Raw genomic sequence first — 23623 nt, forward strand, 5'->3', positions numbered from 1 at the left:
TACCAACGACTCAGAATTATGTTTAAGCTTATCCAGCACGTCTAAAAGCATCCAATATTCTGATAGAGTGCAAAAGGGGCTACATGCATTTTTTAAAAACTCTTATTTATGACCTAGGACTATCGCCTGAGTTCCTAGTCATAGCTTTGGTATTATTTTAGAGGTAAAGAACCTTCCCCAAACTCTCCAAATTCCTCCTATACCTGCCCAGATGCCCTAACAATAGACAGCAGTTTAGTCCCAAATTAAGATACAAAAACACCAACTGACTCATGTAAACTTATTTACACTCTGGTGCTAATGACTCAGATTCATAATGTTGCCCAGAAATCGGCTTTGGCAGGAGCAGCACAGCATCTGACTAGTCACATTAAGGAAAGGAGGCTCCGAAGGGGAGAAGGAGGTTTGGGGCGTGGAAGACAACCTTGAACCTTGCCCTGTCTTCAGAATTTGTGGTACTCGCTCCTAACCCAGCAGCTGAGAAGGGCCCTGGAGACGCCCATACAGTTGGGCTCCTCCCCCACTCCCAAACAAGGGGGAGCATACCAGTGGTGAATTCCACCCAGACCAAGAAAGAATGTGAACAAGGACGGTTCAGATCAGCCAAAGGCAGAAAGCCTTTCTGGAAGAGTCCATTGCCTTGGCCTGGTTCAGCACACCCAACAGCATCTAACTAGTTGCCACCTCTGGAGAGGGGGAGCACTTGGCTGGTACCTGCAGCTCTGAGGCCCGGTGGTCCTGCTGGCTCAGCCCTGGAGCGGTCGCTAGGCAGGCTGCCCTCAAGCAGAGCCTCAAGAGGGTGCCGAGGAGAGTGCTCAGGAGTCTGTCAGAGGCCAGCTCAGAGGCAGACATTTCAGGACACGTGAACAGAGGCTCATGAGGCGACCCAACCCCTCAGACCTAATTAAAGTGTTGATCAACTGCATGCCTGGGTCATCTTTCCCACACACTCCTTCTTGCTTGCAATCTTTCGTAAAGGGAGTGGAGACTTGAGCCTTTGCCATCACTTCTTGAAACTTCTCCTGGCCTTGACCCTCCCACCAACGATTCCAGGCTTCTCGGTCACTGCCCCTGGAACACACAGAGAACTGGTTCCAGTTCCAGCCCACTGGCCCACAAAGGCAGGGGCGAGAGCCCTGTGGATGGGAGGTGTTGCCTCTGGGGTCCTGGGGGCAGCTGTCTGAAAGGAGCCACACATCCATACCTGAGGTCTTGCCACTGGAAAGCCCAGACAAACTATGAGTGCATATGTGGAACTCTGGGCAGTCTTCAGAACAGTTGCTTGAACACTTGAGAGCTCAGCTGGAGCACCTATTTCTTCCTAGCCCCCACACAGCACAAACCCCACCCGGATGGAGAAATCTGCAGAGCTCTGGAACCATATGCTCAGACGACTCTCCTGACCTGAGTATCAAGGGGCTCAGTCCAGCCAGGGACGAATTACGAACTGAAACTCTGACAGGATGTTCTTTAGCTACTAAACACGGCCTTGAGGAAGACCACTTGTAACCCGTATGTGTTAAGAGACTGCCAGCCGGGCAAGAAGGATTTGCTGGGCACCACTAGTAAGATGCAGGCCTGACCCAGGAGCTGGGGCTACAGCCGTGAGCAAGGCTGGCTTTCAAGGAACCCATGCTCCAGAGGGGAGGACAGCATATACCCCCAGTAAGCTTAGAGACAAATAAGAGGTCACTTAAGGCCTCAGAAGGGCTTTGATGAAAAGCAGGTGAGCACAGAAGGCAACCAGACTCTACTCTGCTCATGATTCTAAGCCCCCACTGCCTTCCTTCCACGTTTGTGGTCATTTGCCAGTATGGTATTTCTCGTTTAACCTGTTCTTCCCACCTGTCTGTAAGCTCCATTGCCACGCACCATTTCCCCAGCACCTAGCGCAGTTCTTTCTGATCCGTGGAGAGCCCGTGATAAATTACTTGTTGAAGGAATGAATCAGTCAGACAAAACCAACCCCAAGACTCTTGCTCCACAAACCAAACTAAATTTTAGGCTTAGAAATGTACCAACATGTAAATAATGCTAATCATCCTTCCATGGTAGGAAACATGGGTAAATTTTAAAAAAATTCGATTTCTCCGATTATTCATTTTTCCTTTACTGGACACAAATTACTCTTATGTTGACTAAAATAATGCATTAAAAAAAATCACATTGTAATTACAGATGTTATACCGTCATTGTGGAAATACTACGGAATTATTATCCCATGAAGGAATGGAATAATGTAACTTAGGGACTGGATGGATTAAGCGTGTCTACAGGCAAAAGTGTGCCCACAGCTCCGGCCTGAGACAGCCTTACCCAGAAGCCCCCTTCACCCTATCCGGACAAGGCTAACCAAGGCCGCTCTGGCCACCTCCCCCACTCACCCAACCCTCCCAAAGCCCTTCCCTGTCTGCATCCCTGGGACTTTGGATCTGGAACATCAACCAGGAACACTCGCAGGGTGGGGAGGTATTGATGGGTCTGAGCTCCGCTGTGCTCCTTGGGTGACAAGAGCAGCATCCGGGTGCAGACAGAGCAGGGGGTGGGGCTAAGCTGGCAGACAGGAAGGGCGAGCAAGACGCAGGATGGCTCTGAAGCTGGAGTTTGGCAATGGGCAAGAAAACTGTCCTCTCTTTTACCAACTGTAGCTGAGGCTTGCCAATTTGCACCCTATTCAGATTTTGGAATCCAACTAGTCATGTGAAATTTCCATTCCCTAGCATGCAATGGGGAATGCAATAAAGATCGTGCCATGATTGGGTGAAACTGTGCTATATTTAGCTCCCCAAACTCTTTTCAAGGCAATTTAAGCAAATCTGTCTATCTTGGGGAAGTTGTTTGACCTTTTTTCCCCTGTGTTTTTGTTTTGGTTTCTCCCCCATGTGCAATGTGGGGAGGTTACCCTTTATCTTCCTTAAGGAAGAGGCGGGGAAGGAGAGGAGCAGATATTCCCAGTGGCTAACTTTGGCAGAGGCTTCTAAGTGCCCCCTCTCTGCTCTTGACCAAGGCTCCAGGAGCCGTGGAAGCAGCCCATGAGCCTACAGGTTCAGCTCGAGGAAATTCCTTCTGGCTCCTTGTGAAGCCACCACCCCTCGTTCAGCTGTCCAGCCCACCCTGGACCTCCCATGGGATGCTCCTCTTGGCCTAACCCGCCCCCCGCATACTAATGGCTTCTCGGTCACCGCCCCTGGAACACACAGAGAACTGGTTCCAGTTCCAGTTTGGATTGTTTTTGTACCTCGGGTTTTTCTTCTGGATTCCACAGGCTCCCCTAACTCGGTTTTTTGCCCCAGGCCAAAGATGCAGTACCCCAGGCTCCTGAGGTGGTCAGCCAGACCTGCCCTTGTGCCCCAGAACCAGCTGCAGGAACCGGGGCGCCAGAACCAGACCACAGAGTCCCCTCAGAACCACACTGATGTACACATCCTCATCCCTGCAAACAGGATCTGGCCAAACTAGAAACAGGCGCTTGGTGTCTTTCAAATGCCACAAAGGCCTTTGTGAACAGGGAGGACCATTGGTGGTCACAAAAACCATCAGGCTGACTGGCTCCAACATGTGGAAGAGGGGAAAACACCTCCTGCCCCACTGAGCACGCTCTACCATCCTCATCTCGTAAAAGCCATGAACCCATGTGCTCTGAGGCTGAAGCTCATATTATGGGTCAATCCGGTGACAAACAGTATGTCTAAAAGCAGCAAAAGGCTAAAGACAGACCCATGGAAACATTTCAGTATCCACCCTACTGATTTATTTACTTGTTCAAACAGACTCTCATACCAATCAAAAGCTTTAAAAATAAAAACAAACGAACAAACAAAAACTCCAAAAAACTGGCACTGAGATCACAAGTAGAAAATATTGTTCATCTTTGGAGCCAACACAGTGACATTCTGCACTAGGTGAGCAGATGTGGACAAGGCCAAACTCCACTCATCTCTGCTCACGGGTGGCATCTGGCTGGTTACAAGGCACCAGTTTAATGCCCCTGACCTGCTGTGTGTCCTGGGGCTGCTCCAGTGAATGTGACCCCAAACCCTGAGTTCCTGTCAGTGATTTTCACCACGAGACCACAGCTAGGCAATATGCTTCCTCTGCCTCGTGTTTAAAGACATTCCAACCTTGAGTCACCAAAGTCGTCCTTGGAATCACCAGAAAATACAGGTTCCCCATCAGCCAAACCTCTCCCCTAGAGGAAAGAGAGGAACTGCCATTTCTCGGGTGCCCATTATGTGTTCTGGAGGCGGCAGCCCACAGCCTCGGTGACTGATACAGGCCAATGTCACCAGCTGCTCTGATCTTGTCTGTCCGGGGTGGTTCCTCTGATCACAAACATCTGTGGGGGTCATCTTCCCCTAAAAGGACCAGGCTAAAAGCATGGTTCCTGAATCCTTGCTATTGCCCCAAAACCAGTTGCAAGGAGCAAAAACCATCCAAGGAGCAGCTAGAGGATCGACTCTAAAGCAACTACAAAAATAATCAAAGTCGAATACAACTTGTGGACTCTAACAGGTGGGCACATGTTCACTACACTACACAGTTCTTGCAATGATTATGTGCGCCTAATAAAATACTGAAAACAATTTAAAAGCTAAATGAAGCACTACACAAAGATGAACACTTTTAATAGAAGCAGGAAACCTGTTTCCTAAAGCAAGAGCCGTTTCAGATCGTTGTAATCACAGAAGGCCATGTCCCTTCACTGAGACAATTAGCTCTGATTTCCAGGATGATCACAACGATGGCCCACAACTGGGCAGGGCATTCAGTAATTGATGAAGAGCGGCTGTCACAGAAGGGAGGGTTGAGTGGAATCCCCTCAACACGGGCCCGCCTGGGAAGGTGGGAGCCACAGAAAGCATTAAACCTCAGCCAGAGGGCTCTTTCCCCGCACCAACACGCAGGGGAAGCCGCATTAGGCAGATGGCAAGTAAGTACAGCTTGCCACACAGACCACAGGGCTTGCAAGCGCAGGAGGGCAGTGAGCAGATTACAGCCTGATCCTCTGCCCTCAAAGAGCCCCTGACCCATTTCTCTGTGGGAAAGGAAACTGCCCGCAGTAAGGGCAGTAAGACAAGCAGAGGGGCAGAGACCGCTGCCAACAAAAAGCAGTTTCTGTAAGTGCTCTATTTTTTTCTAGAGGGGGCAGCCAATGGGAGCTGTGAGGAGTGATAAGAGGCACGAGAGGACACATGTGCATTAACAGGGAGTCACGTGGTTAATGTGTCAACCGCACACGCTTTCCTTACACAAAAATAAAATAAAACCCAGCCCTCCCCCTACAACAACCCCACCCTAGGTTCTAAATAGCATGGACTCTTATCTAGCCCAAGACCCAGGCGGCCACACCACAATCCCAAATTCACAGGTGTTTCAGGAAAGACCACTGGGGGCTATCTCGAGATCCTACGAGGTAAAGAGAATGGACCAAGGCCTGAAGATGGCCCGGGATGAACAAACTGTCCCCTTATGGGTGGAAGGGCGAAATGAAAAGGTCTGGGCTGTCCCGGCCCAGCTAAGCCAGGAACTTCGCTTTTAAAGGTCAGCAGCCTCCCGGACAATGCAAGCAGAAACTCCGGGGACCTGTCTTCCTGTGCCTAAAGGATCCAAGGCTTGTTCTGAGACTCCCATATGCTGGGCTCCTTGCCGGCCCCTCGGCATCGGAGGTCCTGGAACTGGTGTTTGGGGGTCTTTCTAACTGACCACCGGAGGCAGCCTGGGTTCCCGGTTAGTTTCGGGCCCGGCCCGAGGTGCCTCCCAGACCCGCAGGATAAGGGCAAGGTCTCGGGCGGGGTCCGGGGGAGACCTGGGATGGGCGGGGACGGTGAGGGCAACAGGTGAGAAGCCGCGCCGGGAGGGAAGTTCTCAGCTCCAGGGCCGACAGCGGCCCAGGCTCCCCCAAGGTCCGGCCGGCCCCCCGCGGCACTTACTCGCTCTTGGGTCCACCGCCGGGCAGAAGCGAAACTTTCTGGGGCCCAGCGGAAGAGTGCGGTAGCGCGGCGTGGCCCGCCATGATACGTAGAGCCGCCGCAGGCGGGCGCGGACTACAACTCCCGTCATGCTCCGCAGGGGCCGATGCCTACAAGTCCCGTCGGACCCCACAGCACCGGGGTTCCGATTACGACTCCCGGTTCGCTCCCTGCATCTCCCACTGGCGCCGCGGTGCCACCGGCCCTAGCTTAAGTCTTGCAGTCGCCGCGGGCTCGTGTGTCCACAGATCATCTCTGTGGCACCTTGAAAGCAGCGTTGTCCCCGTGCGGCTTTTGAGAACTTGAAACGCGGCTAGTTCGAGTTGAATCGTACATGGGCTGTTAAGTGCAAAATACACCTGACTTCCAAAGACTTCGTATGAAAAACATAATATGAAATAGCTAATTTACTACTTTTATACGGATTACATGTTGAAACGATAATATTTTTGATACGTTGCGTAGGCTAAATGGAAAGCACTATGTATTGCTGGGCTTCCCATCTTTTGATCCCCTCACTTAACACAGGGACCTACTAGAATTCAGTGCTCAAAAAGTAAACGTTAATGAATAAACTACCATCCCTGACTTCTGCCCCACTCTCGGACCGATTTCTATTTATAAGTTCTTTCTGTATTTATAAGTTGCAAGGTATTCTGAGGATGGACTCAAGAGAACAAAACCTGTTTATTCATGACGTCTGCTATGGACACAAGACAGAAGAGCAACCGGACACGGGGTACTTCAGCCTGTGACTGAAGCCTGGGCTCTTGTCATTCCTTAGGTCTGGCTGCACCATCCTTTACTGTCTGCCCTTGTTCCCACCATTCAATCTAGAAATAGCTTTCAATCTCACAGGATTTAGCTAGCAGTGTCCAGTCAGGCACCATGGCCCCAACATTGCCTGGGTGGGATCATACAGGAAAGGGAATAGATTTCCTAGTTAAGGTTAGGCTATGGCATGTCATTATGCTCTTTTATAAATTAATTAGGTATAGATCAGTCAGTGGTTAGATGGATGGACTAGCCAATTTGTGAGGGTGGCAGGGAAGTGACTTCCATTCTTCCTGTTAAAAACAATGAAAGGAAGAGGAAAGAGGGGGAGGATGGCAAAGGGAAAGTCATTGTTCCAACCACAGTCTGAAGGGTTTTGTGGCATATTATGGATGGGAGAGATTTTAATGTCGGATTTTAGTGCCATTTTCTCGGGACTATGACCTCACAGCCTCAGGACTGTGACTCTGCGTGACTGGGGCTGTGACCCCACGTGTTCAGAGCCGTGGCGCCAGTGAATAGGTCATGACCCCACATGCCAGAGGACTTGACCCCATGTCCCTGGGGTCGTGACCCCACGTGCTTGAGGCCATGTCCCCACTTGATCAGGACTGTGAGCTCACATCCTCAGGGCGGTGACACCTCATGTTCAGGTCCATGACCCCATGTCCTCCGAGTAGTGACCCCTTGTGCCAGGGCCTGTGACCCCACATCCTTGGAGCTATGACCCATTGCCTCAGGCAGTGACCCCACGTGATTGGGGCTATGAATGTTGGAATGTGACCCCTCTGAGCCCTGATGCCCTCCTTGGCCTAAGTGGGAAACAAACCTCACAAGGTGGTTATGAGATGTAAAAATGTCTGGGCCCGGCACAGAGCAGATCTCAATAAAAGTCTGTTTCCAATCTCCTGTGGGTGTCTTCAGTCAGATGCAATCTTCTGTGTGGGCAGGTAGACACTGAAGCCTCACGAGGGGCTCTGAGATGCACGAGAATTCCCTGCATACCCACTGAGTTTGGTGCCCTATATTAGCCGGCTCATGCTGCCGTAACGAAGTCCCACAGTCTAGGTGGCTTAAACAGGTCTCCAGGGCAGAAGTCTATGATCAGGGTGTCTGCAGGGTTGACTCCTTCTGAGGCTGTGAGGGAGAACCTGTTCCATGCCTCTCCTAACTTCTAGTGGTTGCTGGCAATCTTTGGTGTTCTCAGCTTATGATAGTATAACTCCAGTCTTCACATGGCATTCTCCCTTTGTCCCAGTCTGTGTCCAAATTTCCTCTTTTTATAGGGACACCAGTCTTACTGGATTATGGGCCTGCCCTCACCTGTATGACCTCATTTTACATAATTACGTATGCAGTAACCATCTTTACAGAGAAGGTCACATTCAGAGGTACTGAGAATTAGGACTTAAACATAAGAATTTGGTGGGGAGTAGGAGAGGGACACAGTTCTACCCATACATGCCAGAGCTATAGGTTTATAGCCCCTGAAGAACCTCATGAAAATGCAACTCATGAAATTATAAACCCATACACTTCATTTTTTTAATCACAGGGAGGGATCTTAGAGATAACTGAGTTTAAACCTCTCCAGTTACGTTGAGTGAATAAGGAGGGGAAGTAGTTTGCTAAAGATCCAGCCAGAAAGGTGAATGTGACTTCCTATAAAGACCGATATTTGTGGGTTTCCTCTAATTTTTAAATAAACAGAAGATGCTTTGAAAAATTAGTAATGTTCAGTGTTGTTTTTTTTTAAACTCACATTATCCTTACTATTGGAAAAAATCAGAGGCGGATTGTTGAACCAATTGTAACCGAAGTGAGGGGAAAGATACAGGTGGGTACTTCTTCCCCAAACTCCCGTAGTTCATTGCAAAGTGCTTTGAAATGGTTTTAAGGACACGTTTAAGGTGTTTAAGGTGACGTATTCAAGGTGGGCATTCCCAATTGTGTGGACAATCGAGCCTTGTAATTTTCTCTGAGTAAGAAGGTTCATCCAAGTCATCTGGAAAGAGGGCCAGCAATTCCCTGGGACTAGCGTAATCCTATGGAAATCTTTCCCCAAATAGGAATGACCAGAGGCTGGCCAACTTGAGAATGGGGCTAATTGGTCTTTGCGATCTTACACTCCACCCCCCCCCAACAAAGGCTTCCCGCTGCCTTCACAAAGAGTGGGCCTCCACGTGTGGCCAGGAACATTCTGGAGGTCTACCTACATACCCCCCTCTCACCTCCTGGCCCCATCTCTAATCCTTGCAACTATCCAGTTCTCCATGCCCATCCACTGCCCATATCCTCTCTCTAACCATAAGTGATGCTCAAGTCTGATTTTCTGATATGGTCAAAGTCAAGGAACCAAGCTGCCATTGCCCTTCGGTCCCACACTTTCTTTTGTGGAGGGGCTAGGGGTGTGGAAGAGGAGGTTACAGCCACCTTACACCTAAAAGCTGGGCTGGCCCCAAGGTAGAGAGGGGAGTTCAGGATAATCCTTGTTCCCCTTCCCAAACTTCCCCCAAACCTGCAAAGTATCTCCCACCAAGTTTTCAGGATACCGCAAATTCCCAGCATGAAGGGTATCATTCCTTCTGATTGGAAGGCTGATTGCTGAAAAGTCCTTATTCTGACAGAATGGGTCATGAAATAGGAAGAAACCTTGGACTCGGAGACAGCCAACTTAGGCCAGGGGAGAGATGAGCCATGGAGCACTCAAGACACACTTGGCCTCCCGGACGATTTTGCCTAAGGCCTAAAAAGAGCCAATTTCCCACCACCCAGAGCCACACAAGGCTTGTTCCACACTTTTATCTCCAATCCTCCTCCTGTATTCCTCCCTCCACCCTAAATCCTAACCCAGATCCTCTATAAGCAGAGAAATTGTAGGAGTCTTATATAATGACCTTGGGTAGAAATGAGGGGAACACAGCCAGAGGTGTGTCCATACGTGCTAATCTTTTATTTGCGCATATGATACAAGGATGCTTTCTGTCTTTAAGAGATGATTGCAGTAGTAATTCCTTTTTGGAGTTGAATCATTGGCAAAGCAAGTACTTTTTATGCATATGACCTCATGTGCACCTCCATCATGCGGGTAGAGTCTGTCTTTGTGTTGTTGGCATTTATACGGTTTTACAGATGAGGACACTGAGGGTCTGAGAGGCCCAAGGTCACAGTGAGTCAGTAAAGGAGCTTGGATTTGGGGTTTGGGTCTAGGGCTCAGATCCTGAGAGCCTTCTCAGATAGTCTACTTTGGGATATCTTCTGCTGGGCTTTTCCAGACTCATGGGCCTCCTTGTCCTGTCACAGGTAGGTTCCACAAATGAGAGCTGTCAGAAGTTCAGCAAACCAGGCAATGTCTGGGCTGATGGGGTCTAGGGAAGTGTTCGTGGGAAGCCATTGGGCGGTGCCTGGGGTTGACCGGAAGATGTAATGTAAGCAAGTGTGGAAAGAAAAAAACAGGAGTAGAAAAAAGCCAAAAAGATGGTCTCCTATCCACTTACTCAACCAACCACAAACACCGCGGGGCACTGAGGGAGGTTCGAGAGCTGTAACAGGAGCCTTGTGCCCTTGAGGAATTTCCACTCTGGCCAGGGTCATCTGAGGTTCTGGGGCTTCCCTGGGCTTGGAGTTCCAAGTCAGAGACCAGCAAGGTTCCTCCCTTCCTGATTTTGTCTGAGAGAGCGGGGAGGTAGAAATGCTGTGAAGACATCTTCCCTAGGAACCACTGTGGATGTTTTATGTGCCTGGAGTGGCAGGAGATCTGCAATCCTGTGTCTAGGTCACCTTTGATTGACTAGAGGGGGAGGGACAGGCCCACAAGAGTCTAGCTGAGGCGGAACCATGGTTCTGTGGGTGGAGAGAGGGGAGAGCAGGAGGTTGTGGCCAACAAGGGTGTGGTCAAGGTATGTAGAGAGTGGCCACTCGTGTGCAGCTCTTTGGCTGCGCTTTGCAGCTATCTTGCCCATGGCTCCCTCTCTGGTAGGATGCCCCTCTGTCTTCCCATTCACACCTCTGCTTCTCTGGCCTCCGCCCTTGGATTCCCAAGGAACTAGATTAGGAGAAGACGCTCCACTCTCAACCCTTGGGGATGACAAAACATCACTAGAAATGTAAGGAGATGGATATGATTGTATTTAGTGACATGCTCTCGGGGGTATGGCTGAATGTGTTGAAAGAAATAGCGAAGCATCTTTGGATGTGAAGGAATGGGATGGGATGAGATGATGAAGTGAACCTCTCAAAAGGCATGCTCTGTAGTAATGCAAGACCCCAAAGCCTGCCTTCTAGGAAGAGTGGGGTTAAGACAACACTGCTTTGGTTTTGGAGCTCAGGTCCTCTGCCCTTCTCCTCCCTGGGCTCAGCCGGCCCTCTGAATAAAAGTTGAATGAAACTTTAAGAGTATTAAGTTTGAAAAGGGCACTGAATGATTACCCTGATCAGAAGCCCATAGGCTTAGCTCTGAGCCCACAACTACCTCATTGTCTCTTTCCTTTTGCTGTCTCTTCTATCCGTGCTGAGTGATTAGTTGGCAAGTCCATGAGGGCTTTATCCCTTCACTGGTACACCATCCAGTCCACTCCAACAGGTGCTACTGGCCTAATTTTTAAAATTAGACCTTCAGTGTTCCCCAGCCAGATAAAATTCCTCTAAAGCTGGCCACCCAATTGCAAATGCATCATTGAAACCATAGCTGGAGCTGAAGGGGTGAATGCTTTACATGCTCTCTAGGCTCCAGCTGAGGGCTGTAATAGTAGCTACTTTATTCAACAGGCATATATTGAGTGCCTACTGCGTGCAAAGTCCTGCTCAAGGGAATGGGGAATACTCTGGAATTCTCATTTTCAAGGACTTACAGTCAAATATACCTAGCTGGGGTGCAGGTCAGAATCACAATGGCCCCACTTCAGAGCTAAATCAGATTGGGACCAGGTCTGTGTGGTATGGGAAAATTTCAAAGATGGGTTTTATCTCTGTCCTTGGATGTGACACTATGGGACAGTGTGAGAGGCAGGCATGTGTACCGCTAACTAAAAAGCAAGGTCAAGTATAGCCATTGCCACAGAGAGGGATAAGCAAGGTGCTCTGAGAGCGTAGACTAGGGAAGAAAGGTTAATATCTATAAACTAGCAGCCTCGGGCAAGAAAGGTAGACTGTGTTCCCTAGGCATGGGTCCCCAAAATGCATAAATTAGAAGAATAGTGACAGTTGTCATTCTTTGCTCCCACTCACTACATAGTGATAGAACACTAGGACCCAAGCTTGGCAGGGTGCAAGACCAGGTTCCTGCCCTCAGGAACTCTGCAGTCTGAGGGGGGCAGGAAAATAAGACAGGAACAAGTGTAACTATGACACATGGTGGAGAGTGACAAATACTATTTTAGAGGGGAGAAGCAGAGTACCACAGCACGCCAGAGAGTGCTCTTCTGATTTTCAGATAGGGGAGGGCTTCCTGAGGAGCTGGACTTTCAGCTGGGGCTTGTAGGTAGTAGAGTAGAAGGACAAGTGTTCCAGGCCCCGGTGACCGCATGATGGGGGCCCAGAGGAGACTGGGGGAAGGGTGTCTGGAAGGATGGGAGAAGGGTGTGGTCTTTTGTGGTTGGATCCTGAGCTGCACGGGGGTGATGGCAGAAGGTGGAATAACAGTGGAAAAGTTCATTGGCACCAGATTGCAGGGGCCCTGAGAGACTTGCTGAGGTGTTTGGGCTTTATTTGCATATTATGAGGAGCCACTAAGGGTTCTGAAGCACCCTGGTGTCCATTCAGAGGACACTTGGTGGGGAAAGGGATGAGCAGCAGGAGGATGCTGAGGAAGTGAGGTCATTTGGGGATGGAATCATGGGCATGCAATGAATATAGGCAAGAACAACTCTGAGGGACACGGGGAAGGCAGAGTCAATAAGACTTTGCTGTGGGAGTGGAAGAAAGGGAAATGCAGGACTCAGAGATGACTCAGGTTTGGAGTGTTGGTGGCTGGGGGAAGCTGGTGCTGTCAACCAAGCAGGTGGAGAACATTTTAGGTGGAAAGTGATGAATTTAAAGTATCAGCTCAATATCCATCCAGAGAAGATGAGATGTTGCAGGAATCTTCACCCTGGATGCCTTGGCCAAGGTCGGTGTTAACTTATCTGGACCTTCAGAGCTGGACTGTTGGTACCTAGACGGTCGTGACGGTATCTCGTTACCTTTATGTCCTACAAACAAATGCTTCATGCAGAAGGTGGTGCTTATTGCATTCATTCTTTCCACAAAAGATTGTTTATGGACTGAATATTCAGGTACTAATTCATGTGGCAGACACTGGAGCTATGACACGGAACATGTCTCCCATCTAGTTGTGGGTTTTCAGGATCCAGATTGCATTCTGACTTGCTTATTTGAGGATGTGCTTACCTTGACCTGGCAGAACAGTCTCACCCAGCAGTCGCTGAGGAGTGCAGAGCCAACCCCTCCAAAGTCAGCTGGCACAACCCTCCAGGCAGGCAGGGGACAGACCATCTACTATCAACCTGCATCTGCACAATTAGCAAACACATTGAGTCTCAGACCCTCAGAAAGTCTTGGAAGATCCTCCTTTCTGGGAATCCTTCCAAGTTTTGGAGGCTTCTGGACTAAGCAATGTCTAAATGAATGAATTAATGAAGGAATGAATGATGAACTCAGCATCCAAGAAATGTTTTTCTGGATGGCACTATAAAGTTTCCAGATGGGAGCCACTGTCTGCAGAAGAGGAGACATGGAGGACCTGCTGGTGGAAGGTATTTCTTTCACCCCTATCCCCAATGGCCATGGCATTCCCCAGCATGCCCTCCATGATGCTCCTTTCTGCCCCACTTCTCCCTGCTCCCACTCCAGCAGCTCTGTCCACTTCCATTGGCACCACCAAACTCCCTTTCAATAGAAGGAGGCACCCTCATAATTGAAGGTGCCTGTGGGGTGATGGGGAATGTTGGCTGCCTGCGGCCCACAGAGCCAGAAGTGCTGGAGCAGACTTTTGAGATGTCTGCGGAATTTGACCCCAACAAAAACATAGAGCACTGGGTTGAAGCAGCAGTGGGAGAAGGCAACATTGCGGCAGATGAGCAAGGCATAATCCAGCTGCTGGCTGAGCTCGCAGCTCTGGATCACCCTGAGTTTCAGCAGTGTCTGCAGAAACAGGACCAGGTTGTAGGGCGCCCAGCTGAGGAAGTAGGCTGCCACGATGGTGAAGATGAGCCTGACTGTCCGGGGGCGCCGTTTGGACCGTCCATGGAACAGGGTCTTGAGAATCTCCACATAGCAGAACAGGATAATCCCGATGGAGAGCAGGAAGAAGACGTTGTGCTGGTAGACCGAGGCTAGGAACCACTTGCTTTCTGAGTAGTCACAGCCTGAAGAAAACACTTTGTGGAAGACAGCGTCAGGGATGGAGTACAGGGTGCTTGTTGCCCACACGGCCGTGGTCACCAGCACACGGCACTGGAGGGTGTGGACACGCAGGGACGAGAGGGGCCTCACCACCGACAGGTAGCGGTGGATGGTCATGATGGTCAGGAAGAAGATGCTGCTGTAGAGGCTGATGGAGAAGATCATGTTGAGGAGCTTGCAGAGGAAGTCCCCCAGCACCCAGCCCCAGTGGTACCCCATGATCCACACCGGCAACAAGCAGGAGAATGCCAGATCTGAGAGGCACAGGTTGAGGATGAAGACATTGGTGAGGGATTCCAGGCTCTCATACTTCACCAGGACCCACAACACCAGGCTGTTGCCCACTAGGCTGAGGAGGAACACCAGGAAGTACAGGATGGTGGTGCTGAAGGTGGCAAAGGTGAAGGTCTTGCTCTCACACAGAAAGCTCTGATAATCATAATCAAAAGAGGTGGTGGACTCTGGGGTGCCTGAGGGCTCCATCTAGACATGGAGAGCATCTGAAATGACAGAGAGGCAGGGTTTCAAACCACATGGTTAGGCTAGGATCCATAGGACCTGTATTACAAAATAAGTGTGTGGTCCATGGTCCAGCTACCCATGGTGACCTGTCTGTAAGGAGACTAGGAACTTGGCCAGAACACGAAGTCACTAAGCACACTGTTTAGTTTGGTAGGTATTTTTTTCTTAGCAAGGCTCTCCTGATGAAGGAAGTGGTGCATTCATTTATATTCTGTCATACACCCCCTTTCTCCTTGGAGACTGGCATTTGAGTAGCACTAAGCTAGGTGGATCTCCCAGTAGGTGTATGAGAAAGAACAATGGAACTGGATTCAAAGAACTGAGGTCGAATTTGGGCCCCATTACTATATTTCTGGGCAAGCTATCTAAGCGTTCTGAACCTCAGGTCCTCGTTTATAAAATAGAGCTAATGATCCCCAAATTCTTCCTTCATTTATTTAGCAAATATCTAGTGAGCATTTACTCTGCCTGCCTGCCTCCCTCCCTTTGTCTCTCCCTCTGTCCCTCCCTTCTTTACCTCCTCTGCTCCCTCCTTTCCTTTCTTCCATAAAGTACAGAAATCCTGATGGCAGGATTGTTTCAGGAAACTTGCTGTCTCTTGAAACAGGTCCAAAAAGAAAGAAGCAAACATCTCTCATGTAAACTCAGGTATGAAATCATCTCAAGACTATGACGAACATTGAGACTCTGGGAGAGTCTCTAATCGTCACTAACACAGACATTCCCTAAAAGGAAAGTATATGGAGAGTGACCTCCAAAGGCCAAAGGAGTCATGAGGCCAAAGAAAAAGGCCGACAAAGTCCAGCTTGCCAAGAAATGGTTTATTGAAGGGGCTTTATGGACAGAAGTGTATCTTCTTGGGTCGCCCCAAGATGAGTAGATCTCTACAACCCCACCTCCCGTAAAACCTGATTTTATAGTCCTAGAGGCTGGGGAGTGCATAATGGAAGATGACTGGGAGGAAGTGTTTGAGAACAGTTGTGTGTCATAGCCATATCTCCAGAGTAGACCAAGGCCATTATGCCCCAAGTGTATATATACTTAAGGGTAATTTATTATGCAAGTGGTTAGACAAAAGGAAAGAATGGTGGTGGTGGTGGTGGTGCTGGTGTGTGTGTGGGTGGGGGACTGTGCTCAAGAGGGCTCCAGGTCACAGAGCGGTCATCATGGCAGATTTGTCCAAGATGGCGTCAGGCTGGTTCACACACTCGTTAACACGGAGGATTAATTCTCCAATTAAGCAGAAAGGCAGCAGAAAGCTGCCTCATTCGGGAGCTTGGTTTACAGAACATCCTATAGAGACAAACAATGGCAATAACCTAAGTGTCCAGTTGAGGGGGAGTAGCTAAGGAAACTGTACTGAGTCATGTTGATTCAATCCTCCAAGTTTGTGAGGTTTGGGAAACCATGAGACTTGAAGGCCAGGAAGAGGAAAGGGAGTGACTGAAGAGCTGGAACTCTGGCTGACGGAGGTGAGTGAAGCTGCTGAGGCTTTGTGAAGGAAGATGGGAGATTGGAGCTGCCTGCACCAAGTCAGAGCCTTCTAATGACCTACTACGTGCCAGGCACTGTGCTAGCACAGGCTACTCAGCAGCTCCTTCTGTCCTGCGACTGTCTGTAAGGCACTCCCGCCCCCAACCTTATAGAAGAGGAAACCAAGGCTCAGACTAGTGAAGTGACCTTCTCGACGGTGTAAAGCCAGTAAGTAGGAAGGAGAGCCAAGCCCGGAGCCAAACCTAGGCCCTCCTGCCTTGTACTTGGAAGAGGAGAAGTGGAGAAATAGCCTGAGTTTTTCACTTACCTAGTTTGAGATGGGGGGAATAATAAGGGGGTCTCAGACATGTCCTAGTCTAGGTAGTAAGTCAATTTGTGTCTCCAAACACCAAAGTGAAGACGCTTGAAAATATTACATATGGTTGGTTTCTTTTGTATTCTTTTGATTCCCAAAGAGGACTACATAAGCTTTTGTATGTTTACTGTCCGCTTATGTTTCTTATTTTGAAAGTGTTCATGGATTTTGTTCATTTTTCTCCTTGGAATAACAGTGTTTTTCCTATGGATTTTTAAGAGCGCTTTTTAGTCTTGTCAACCTGTTGTGCTTCTTAGCTTTTAATTCTGTCCATGCCTTTTCATATTTTTTTTTGACACTTAGGAAGTGGGAGCCTACATTTTAAAAAGGAGCTCATCAGAGTCAATCCAGTAGCGCTTGATGACCTCTGACATATGCCAGGCCCTGCGACATTTGCTGGATTCTAGGGTGGAAACATGACTGATAAATAGTCTCTATCAGCAAGAGGCTTATAGTGTAGAATGAAATTAGAAATTGTACAAATGTCTGGGATTTCCTGTAGTGTGACTAGTTGGAAATGCAGATATTTTGGGACAGGGGCCTTGTAAGCACCCCTCATGTCATACAGGTGATCCCCAAAGTCTGCTGCCTAGCTCTTGTCTTCCCCTGACCCAGGGCCAGTGTAGGCTGACCCATCTTCTTAATATCAGCAGCCCAGCAACATGGTTGGAAATTTCTCAAAATTAAGTGGCTTCTCCTGACAAAGAAGATATCTTGTCCCACTTTTATTTCAATTTACTAAAAACAAGTAGCTTTATAAACTCTCCGCGTTGTAACATCTCTCATGAATACAGAACAAAACAACGGAGAGCTGGTTTGGCTTCCTTGGCTGATGATTTGTGTTGCATTGCCAAGACAAGATAATTACATGTCTCTATATTTAGCGGAGTTCATATTTTCTCCTCAACTCTCCAGAATATAAGAAGTCGTTGCGCTGGTCTGGGATGACAGGGAGCCAGTGGCCAATCTACTCAACTTCCATTTCTCCCGCCTCACCTAGTCTTTTCCTGATGTGTGGTCCTGAATGATGCAGCTTGAATGGGTTGGTAAGAGGTTATCAAGTATTGAATTATTTACTATGGAGAAGATAATATAAGTGGGTTTCATTTCTCAGTAATGGTTGAGTAAGCTCAGATGTGACCAACCATTTTACAGATAAGAACTATAAACCCTGGGACAGAAACCAAACCTGCACCCCAAAACCTTCTTCCGGGCACTGTTGAGCAACCAAAAGATGGTGAATACTGGAAGGGACCAGGCATTTGAAAAAGGAGAGCAGCTGAATGGCACAGGTGGGATTCTCATTTTTTGGCTTTGGCCTCGGGGCAGGAGCCGGTCATAAGGGGCAGCTAAAATTCCAGTAGCAAAGTCACAATATTTTGGCCTTGAAAAACCAGATGGCTGACCTTAGGGCAACTAGAGCCACTGGAGAGGGAACTAGGGGACATCACAGAGAGGAAAGGGCTAGAGAGTGAGAACCCCAGGATCCGTGTGTTTACTCTGCCCAAATGTTTGGCTGACCTCTGAACCATGGATGCCCCGTGAACACCGGAGGCACTGAACTGAAATTGAGCTGCTGCCCACTTCAGGGGAGGCAGAGTTTAGAGACTGAGCCGGCCACCTTAATTGTGTGATGAAACAAACAACATATAAAACAATCATTACTTTTCAGAAGAATGAAACAGAATCCGATCTGCACAATATAGCATCCATAATGATCAGGCTACAATACAACATCACTCAGCATGTGGAGAAATAGGAGAACATGGTCCATCCTCAAAAGAAAAAAACCAATCAAGAAACTGACCCTGACATGACCCAGATGTTAAAATTTGTGAATAAGCATGGAAATGCAACTCTCTTCACTGTGCTCAAGGGACTAAAGGAAAATATATCCCTAATGAATGGAAAGGTAAAATCTCAGCAGAGAAAGGCAAACTATGAAAGACCCAAAAGGAAATAGAAACCAATAACAATAAGATATCTAGAAAAGCCAAAATAATTTGGAAGCAAAACGACATACTTCTAAAGAATCTGAATCAAAGAAAAAAAATCACAGGCAAACTGTAAAATATTTGGAACCAAATAATAGTGAAAATAGCACATATCAAAATTCATGGCACACAACCGAAGCAAACTTAGAAATGTATACCTTTAAACGTTTATATTAGAAAAAAAGAAAGGTCTAAAATTAATGATCTAAAATCAATGACTCAGAAGCTAGGGGAAAAAAAGAATAAATTAAACCCAAAGATAGTAGAAGGAAGGAAATAAAGATAAAAGAAGAAACAAAGAAATAAGGAATAAAAAGAGAAGAAATGTACAAAACCAAAACTGGTTGTTGGAAAGAATTTTTAAAAATGTAAGAAAACTTTAGTTAGATTGAGAGCAAAAAGAGAGAGGACAAATTCTGAGTAGCAGGTATGAAAGAATGGGCATTGCAACAGATCTTGAAGATTTTAAGTGACTAACAAAGAAGTATTATGATCAATTTTACATTAGATTGGCAACTTAAATAAAATGGACACATTTCTTTAAAAATTCAACCTACCAAAGCTGACACGAGGTGATACAGCAAATCTGTAAAGTCCTACCTTTATTAGAGAAATTTAATTAACTATAAAAGAAACTTTCTCACAAAGAAAACTCTAGAACTAGATGATTTTTCTCATGCATTCCATCAAACTTTTAAGGAAGAAATAACACCAATCTTATACAAACGATCTGAAGTATGGGACGGAATACTTCTCAAGTCATTTCAGGAGACCAGCATAACCCGGATACCAAAACCAGACAAAAACATCCAATAAAGGAAACTACAAAACCAATATCCCTCATGAATGTAGACACAAAATTCCTTAACCAAGTCTTAGCACATCAAATCCAGAAATATATTTTAAAAGGATAAAATACATCATGACCAAGTGGTGTTTATCCCAGAAATATGAGAATGGTCTAACATTTGAAAAATCAATCAATTTAGGGGCACCTGGGTGGCTCAGTTGGTTAAGCATCTGCCTTTGGCTCCGGTCATGATCTCAGGGTTCCGGGATCGAGCCCCACATCGGGCTCCCTGCTCAGCAGGGAGTCTGTTTCTCCCTCTGCCTTCCCCTCACTTGCTCTCTCTCTCTTTCTTTCTCTCTCCCTTGAATAAGTAAATAAAATCTTTAAAAAATCGAGCAATTTAAGTCACCATATTGACAGAATAAAGACAAAAACTATATGACACTTTTTGATCAATGCAGAAAAGTATTGGACAAAACCCAATAGCGATTCATGATGTAAACTCTGAGCAAATCAGGAATTAAAGGGATATTGGACATCTACAAAAGCTATTATTCCATTTTTCTGTTGGTTATTCATTCCTCTACACAAAATGTCACAGGTGCTTCTGGTCTGAGCTTGGGAGGTCTCAGGGACAACAAGGGAGAATGGTGCCAAACCCCAAACCACCGTGAGTTACATTCTAGTAGCCTTGTCCCCTTTTGCCTGTCACTGGTCTCCCTCCCTGTCTCTGCTTGCCCACCTAAACCCCAAAAGAGCAAATTTAGCTTTCCAGTCTTCAATACGTTTCTGGATTGAGAAACACAACCACTGATAATAACAACGCCTGACCTAAAGGCTAGGAACCAGATAACCCCCTATACTTTCTTCAGCAGAAGAAAAAGAAAAACACATACATGATAGGTCTACTCAAAGCGCACAGACCAGGTTTTTAGCAATGCAGACTTGGGGGAATCCCAAGACTTAGGGACTCAGAGCCTCTGGAAGTAGGGCTCAGGACTCTGCATATTTACTAGCTCTCCAGTTGATTCTCATGCCCACCTAGAGTTCAAGAACCCCTGGTACAAGCTATTCACCTCAGAGGAAAACGTAAGTTAGAAATGTTTGTGAAGGAACTCACCTAGATCTACACCTCTTCACATGCGTCTCGAGGCAGAAATGGTACTTCTCTGTTGCATATTGCACTCCAAGAAACTGAAACACCTGCCCTGCCCGGAAGGCTAGAGGACGGCAAGGGGAGACTGTTGTGTATAGTCTCAGAGGGAGGCAGGGAGCCTTGACTAATCCCTCCTCTCCCTCTCCTGGCTTCCCAGCTTGACCTGCCCCCAACCTCCCTACTCCCACCCAAGCCCTCATGTGAGAACCTGGCCCCATCACTGGTCACCCGGCCCGTCTCCAAAAGCAGGTGGGGTCGACAACTTAAGGGTCATCTGAGTCCCTGGGTCCCACTGAGACTAGAGTCAGGTAATTTTGGAGTTGGAAGGAATCCTAAAGGATAAATTTTTAAAAAGCTGTATTTGGATTTTAGCAAAAATTATATTTTATTAACATACCAGTTATGTATGATGATGATGATGATTTTAAATTGAGATAATATTCCTGGAACAAAAAATTTACCATTTTAAATTGTAGAATTCTGTAGTGTTTAGCATATTCACAATACTTACAACCATCATTGCTATTCAATTCCGGAACATTTCCAGCACTCCCAAGAGAAATCCCGTACTTGTTAGCAGTCAATCCCTTTCCCATTTCCCTCCATCTCCCCCAGCAACCACTAACCTACTTGCTGTCTTTATGGTTTTGCCTATTCTGGACATTTCATCTAAGTGGAATCACACAATATGTCACCTTTGGTGATTGGCCTCTTTCACTTAGTATAATGTTCTGAAGGCTCATCCATATTGTGGCATGTATCACTGCTTCATTCCATTTTATGGTTGAATACTATTCCACTGTATGGATACAGCACATTTCATTTACCCATTCATCAGTTGAGGGACATTTGGGCTGTTTCCACTCTGGAGCTACTATGAATAATAATTGAATATTCATGGACAATTTTTGTGTGGACATATATTTTCAGTTCTCTTGTGTATGTACCCAAGAGTGGAATTGTGGGGCTGTATGGTAGCTCTTTGTTTGAACTTCATTGGGGAATGCTGCTTTTCACAGAGCTGTACCATTTTACTTTCCCAACAGCAGTGCATGAGGATTCCAGTTTCTCCCTATCTTCACCAGCACTTGTTCATTTTCTCTCTTTCTTTCTTTTTTTAATTATAGGGTACGAAATGGTAGCTCACCATGATTTTGGTTTACATCTCCTTCATGAATAACAATGTTAAGTATCTTTTCATGTGCGTATTGGTCATTTGGGTATTTCCTTGAGGAGTGTCCATGCAGAAACTTTGCCTTTTACAAGTTTGGGTTATTTGGCTTTTTATTATTAAATTGTAAGCATTATTTATATATTCTGGATACTAGCGTCTTCTCAGATATATTATTTGCAAATAACTTTTCCCATTTTGTGAGAACTTTTTAAATTTGTTGATAGTGTCCGTTCATACACAAAAGTTTTTAAATTTGATGAAAACCCATTTATATATACATTTTTAATTCTTGTGATAAATTCTTGAGGGTAATGCTGGCCTCACGGGATGAGTTAGGAAGTATTCCCTCTGCTTCTATCTTCGGAAAGAGAATGTAGGGAATCGATGTAATTTCTTCTTTAAATGTTTGGTAGAATTCACCCATGGACCCACCTGGGTCTGCTGATTTCTCTTTTGGAAAGTTATTAATTATTGATTCCATTTCATAATAGATATGTCTGTTCGCATTTTCTGTTTCTTCTTGTGTTGAGTTTTGACAGATTGTATATTTGAAGGAATTGGTACATAATTTATCAAATTTGTGGGCATAGTATTGTTCATAATATTCCCGTATTACCTTTTTTTAAAGATTTTATTTATTTATTTATTTGAGAGAGAGAGAGAGGATGAGAGATAGAGAGCATGAGAGGGAAGAGGGTCAGAGGGAGAAGCAGACTCCCTGCTGAGCAGGGAGCCCGATGTGGGACTCGATCCCGGCAGTCCAGGATCATGACCTGAGCCGAAGGCAGTCGCTTAACCAACTGAGCCACCCAGGCGCCCTCCCCTATTACCTTTTAATATTGATGGAGTTTGTAGTGATGTCTCCTCTTTCATTTCTGGTATTAGTAATTTGAATCCTCTTTTTCTTAGTCTGACTAGAAGCTTATTGATTTTGTCAAAATTTTCAAAGAACCACCTTTGGTTTTTATTGGTTTTCTCTCAAAAATGGGACGATATTATGCACACTGATTTATCCTTTTTCCTTTAAACAAAGTGGCATGAACATCTTTCCAAGCCTATTTTATTCTAACAGTTGAAAAAGATTCCACTGCATTGTGGTGTCATATTTTACTTATTTCCCTGTCAACGGACACCCACTTTCTTCCGAGTTTTAAAATTATCCCAATGATACAGGGAACAGCAATGAAGATAGACCTTTAATGCACTGGTATTGATATTTCTATAGGATGGATTTTCAGAAGTGGTGGATTTCTGGGTCATATGTGAATTTTTACATTTTGTGTATGTGAAAATGTATGTGAATTTTACATTTTGGTACATATTGCCAGACTGCCCTCTATTAAGGTTGTATTTATTTACATTTCCACAATACTGTACAAGTGTCTGCATTTCCATGCACCTGGTCAAAATCGGATGTTACTAGCTTTAAAAGTTTTAGTCATTCTGAAAGGAGTAGAGAAATATCATGTTGTTTTGATTCAAACTTTATATTATTTTTAGCTGGGCATTTTTCCCCCCACAGTTTTATCAGTCAATTATGGGTGTGTGTGTGTGTGTGATTGCTCTTCTGCCAAAGTAGGTAATTATTGAGAGGACTCATATGGGAAGTGTTCAACAAATGTTTATTCCCTAAATATGAAGACACAATCTGAAACTTAGGTGTTCACAATTCCTCATGTTTGGTTTCAGTGTGAGAAAGAAGCCATGGTTTTGCCTTAAACAGAAAGTTCTAAAACACTGGTAGCCTGGATGAAGGTGGAACTGAGTTCCACCTCAGGCAGACTCGACAGGCAGAAGGGGAAGTCCAACGTTGGGTATAGCACAAAGTGGACAGTGGCCTGATGACCGCAGTTCGGGTCTGGACCCATCTGTGGGGAAGTGGGATTCAGGGCAGAGACTAGCACCAGAGGCCTTTGGCATCCGCATCAGAGTGGGACCCTTGGCAGGAATTAATTGCTGTAACAGGAATGGCTGACTCTAGATCCTTTCGGTCC

At 46.6% G+C, this 23623-nt stretch overlaps 2 protein-coding genes across 2 annotated transcripts in view; both read right to left on the reverse strand.

The window, feature by feature from the left end:
* FYCO1 (FYVE and coiled-coil domain autophagy adaptor 1) overlaps positions 1–6056 on the reverse strand; it is a 73530-nt gene extending 67474 nt beyond the window's left edge. Inside the window, 1 exon segment of the mRNA XM_027587782.2 lies at positions 5931–6056. The gene's annotated coding sequence lies outside the window, so the exon portion shown is untranslated.
* A 3634-nt stretch (positions 6057–9690) lies between these two features.
* XCR1 (X-C motif chemokine receptor 1) lies at positions 9691–20541 on the reverse strand. The gene is made up of 2 exons (XM_027585547.2): positions 20420–20541; positions 9691–14644 (listed from the first exon to the last, which is right to left on the reverse strand). Exon 2 carries the CDS (start codon positions 14625–14627, stop codon positions 13632–13634), a length of 996 nt encoding a protein of 331 aa, XP_027441348.1. The 5' UTR covers positions 14628–14644; positions 20420–20541; the 3' UTR covers positions 9691–13631.
* Between the last annotated feature and the right edge of the window lie 3082 nt (positions 20542–23623).

Source organism: Zalophus californianus, chromosome 1, assembly GCF_009762305.2.
Source record: "Zalophus californianus isolate mZalCal1 chromosome 1, mZalCal1.pri.v2, whole genome shotgun sequence".
Lineage (NCBI taxonomy): Eukaryota > Metazoa > Chordata > Mammalia > Carnivora > Otariidae > Zalophus > Zalophus californianus.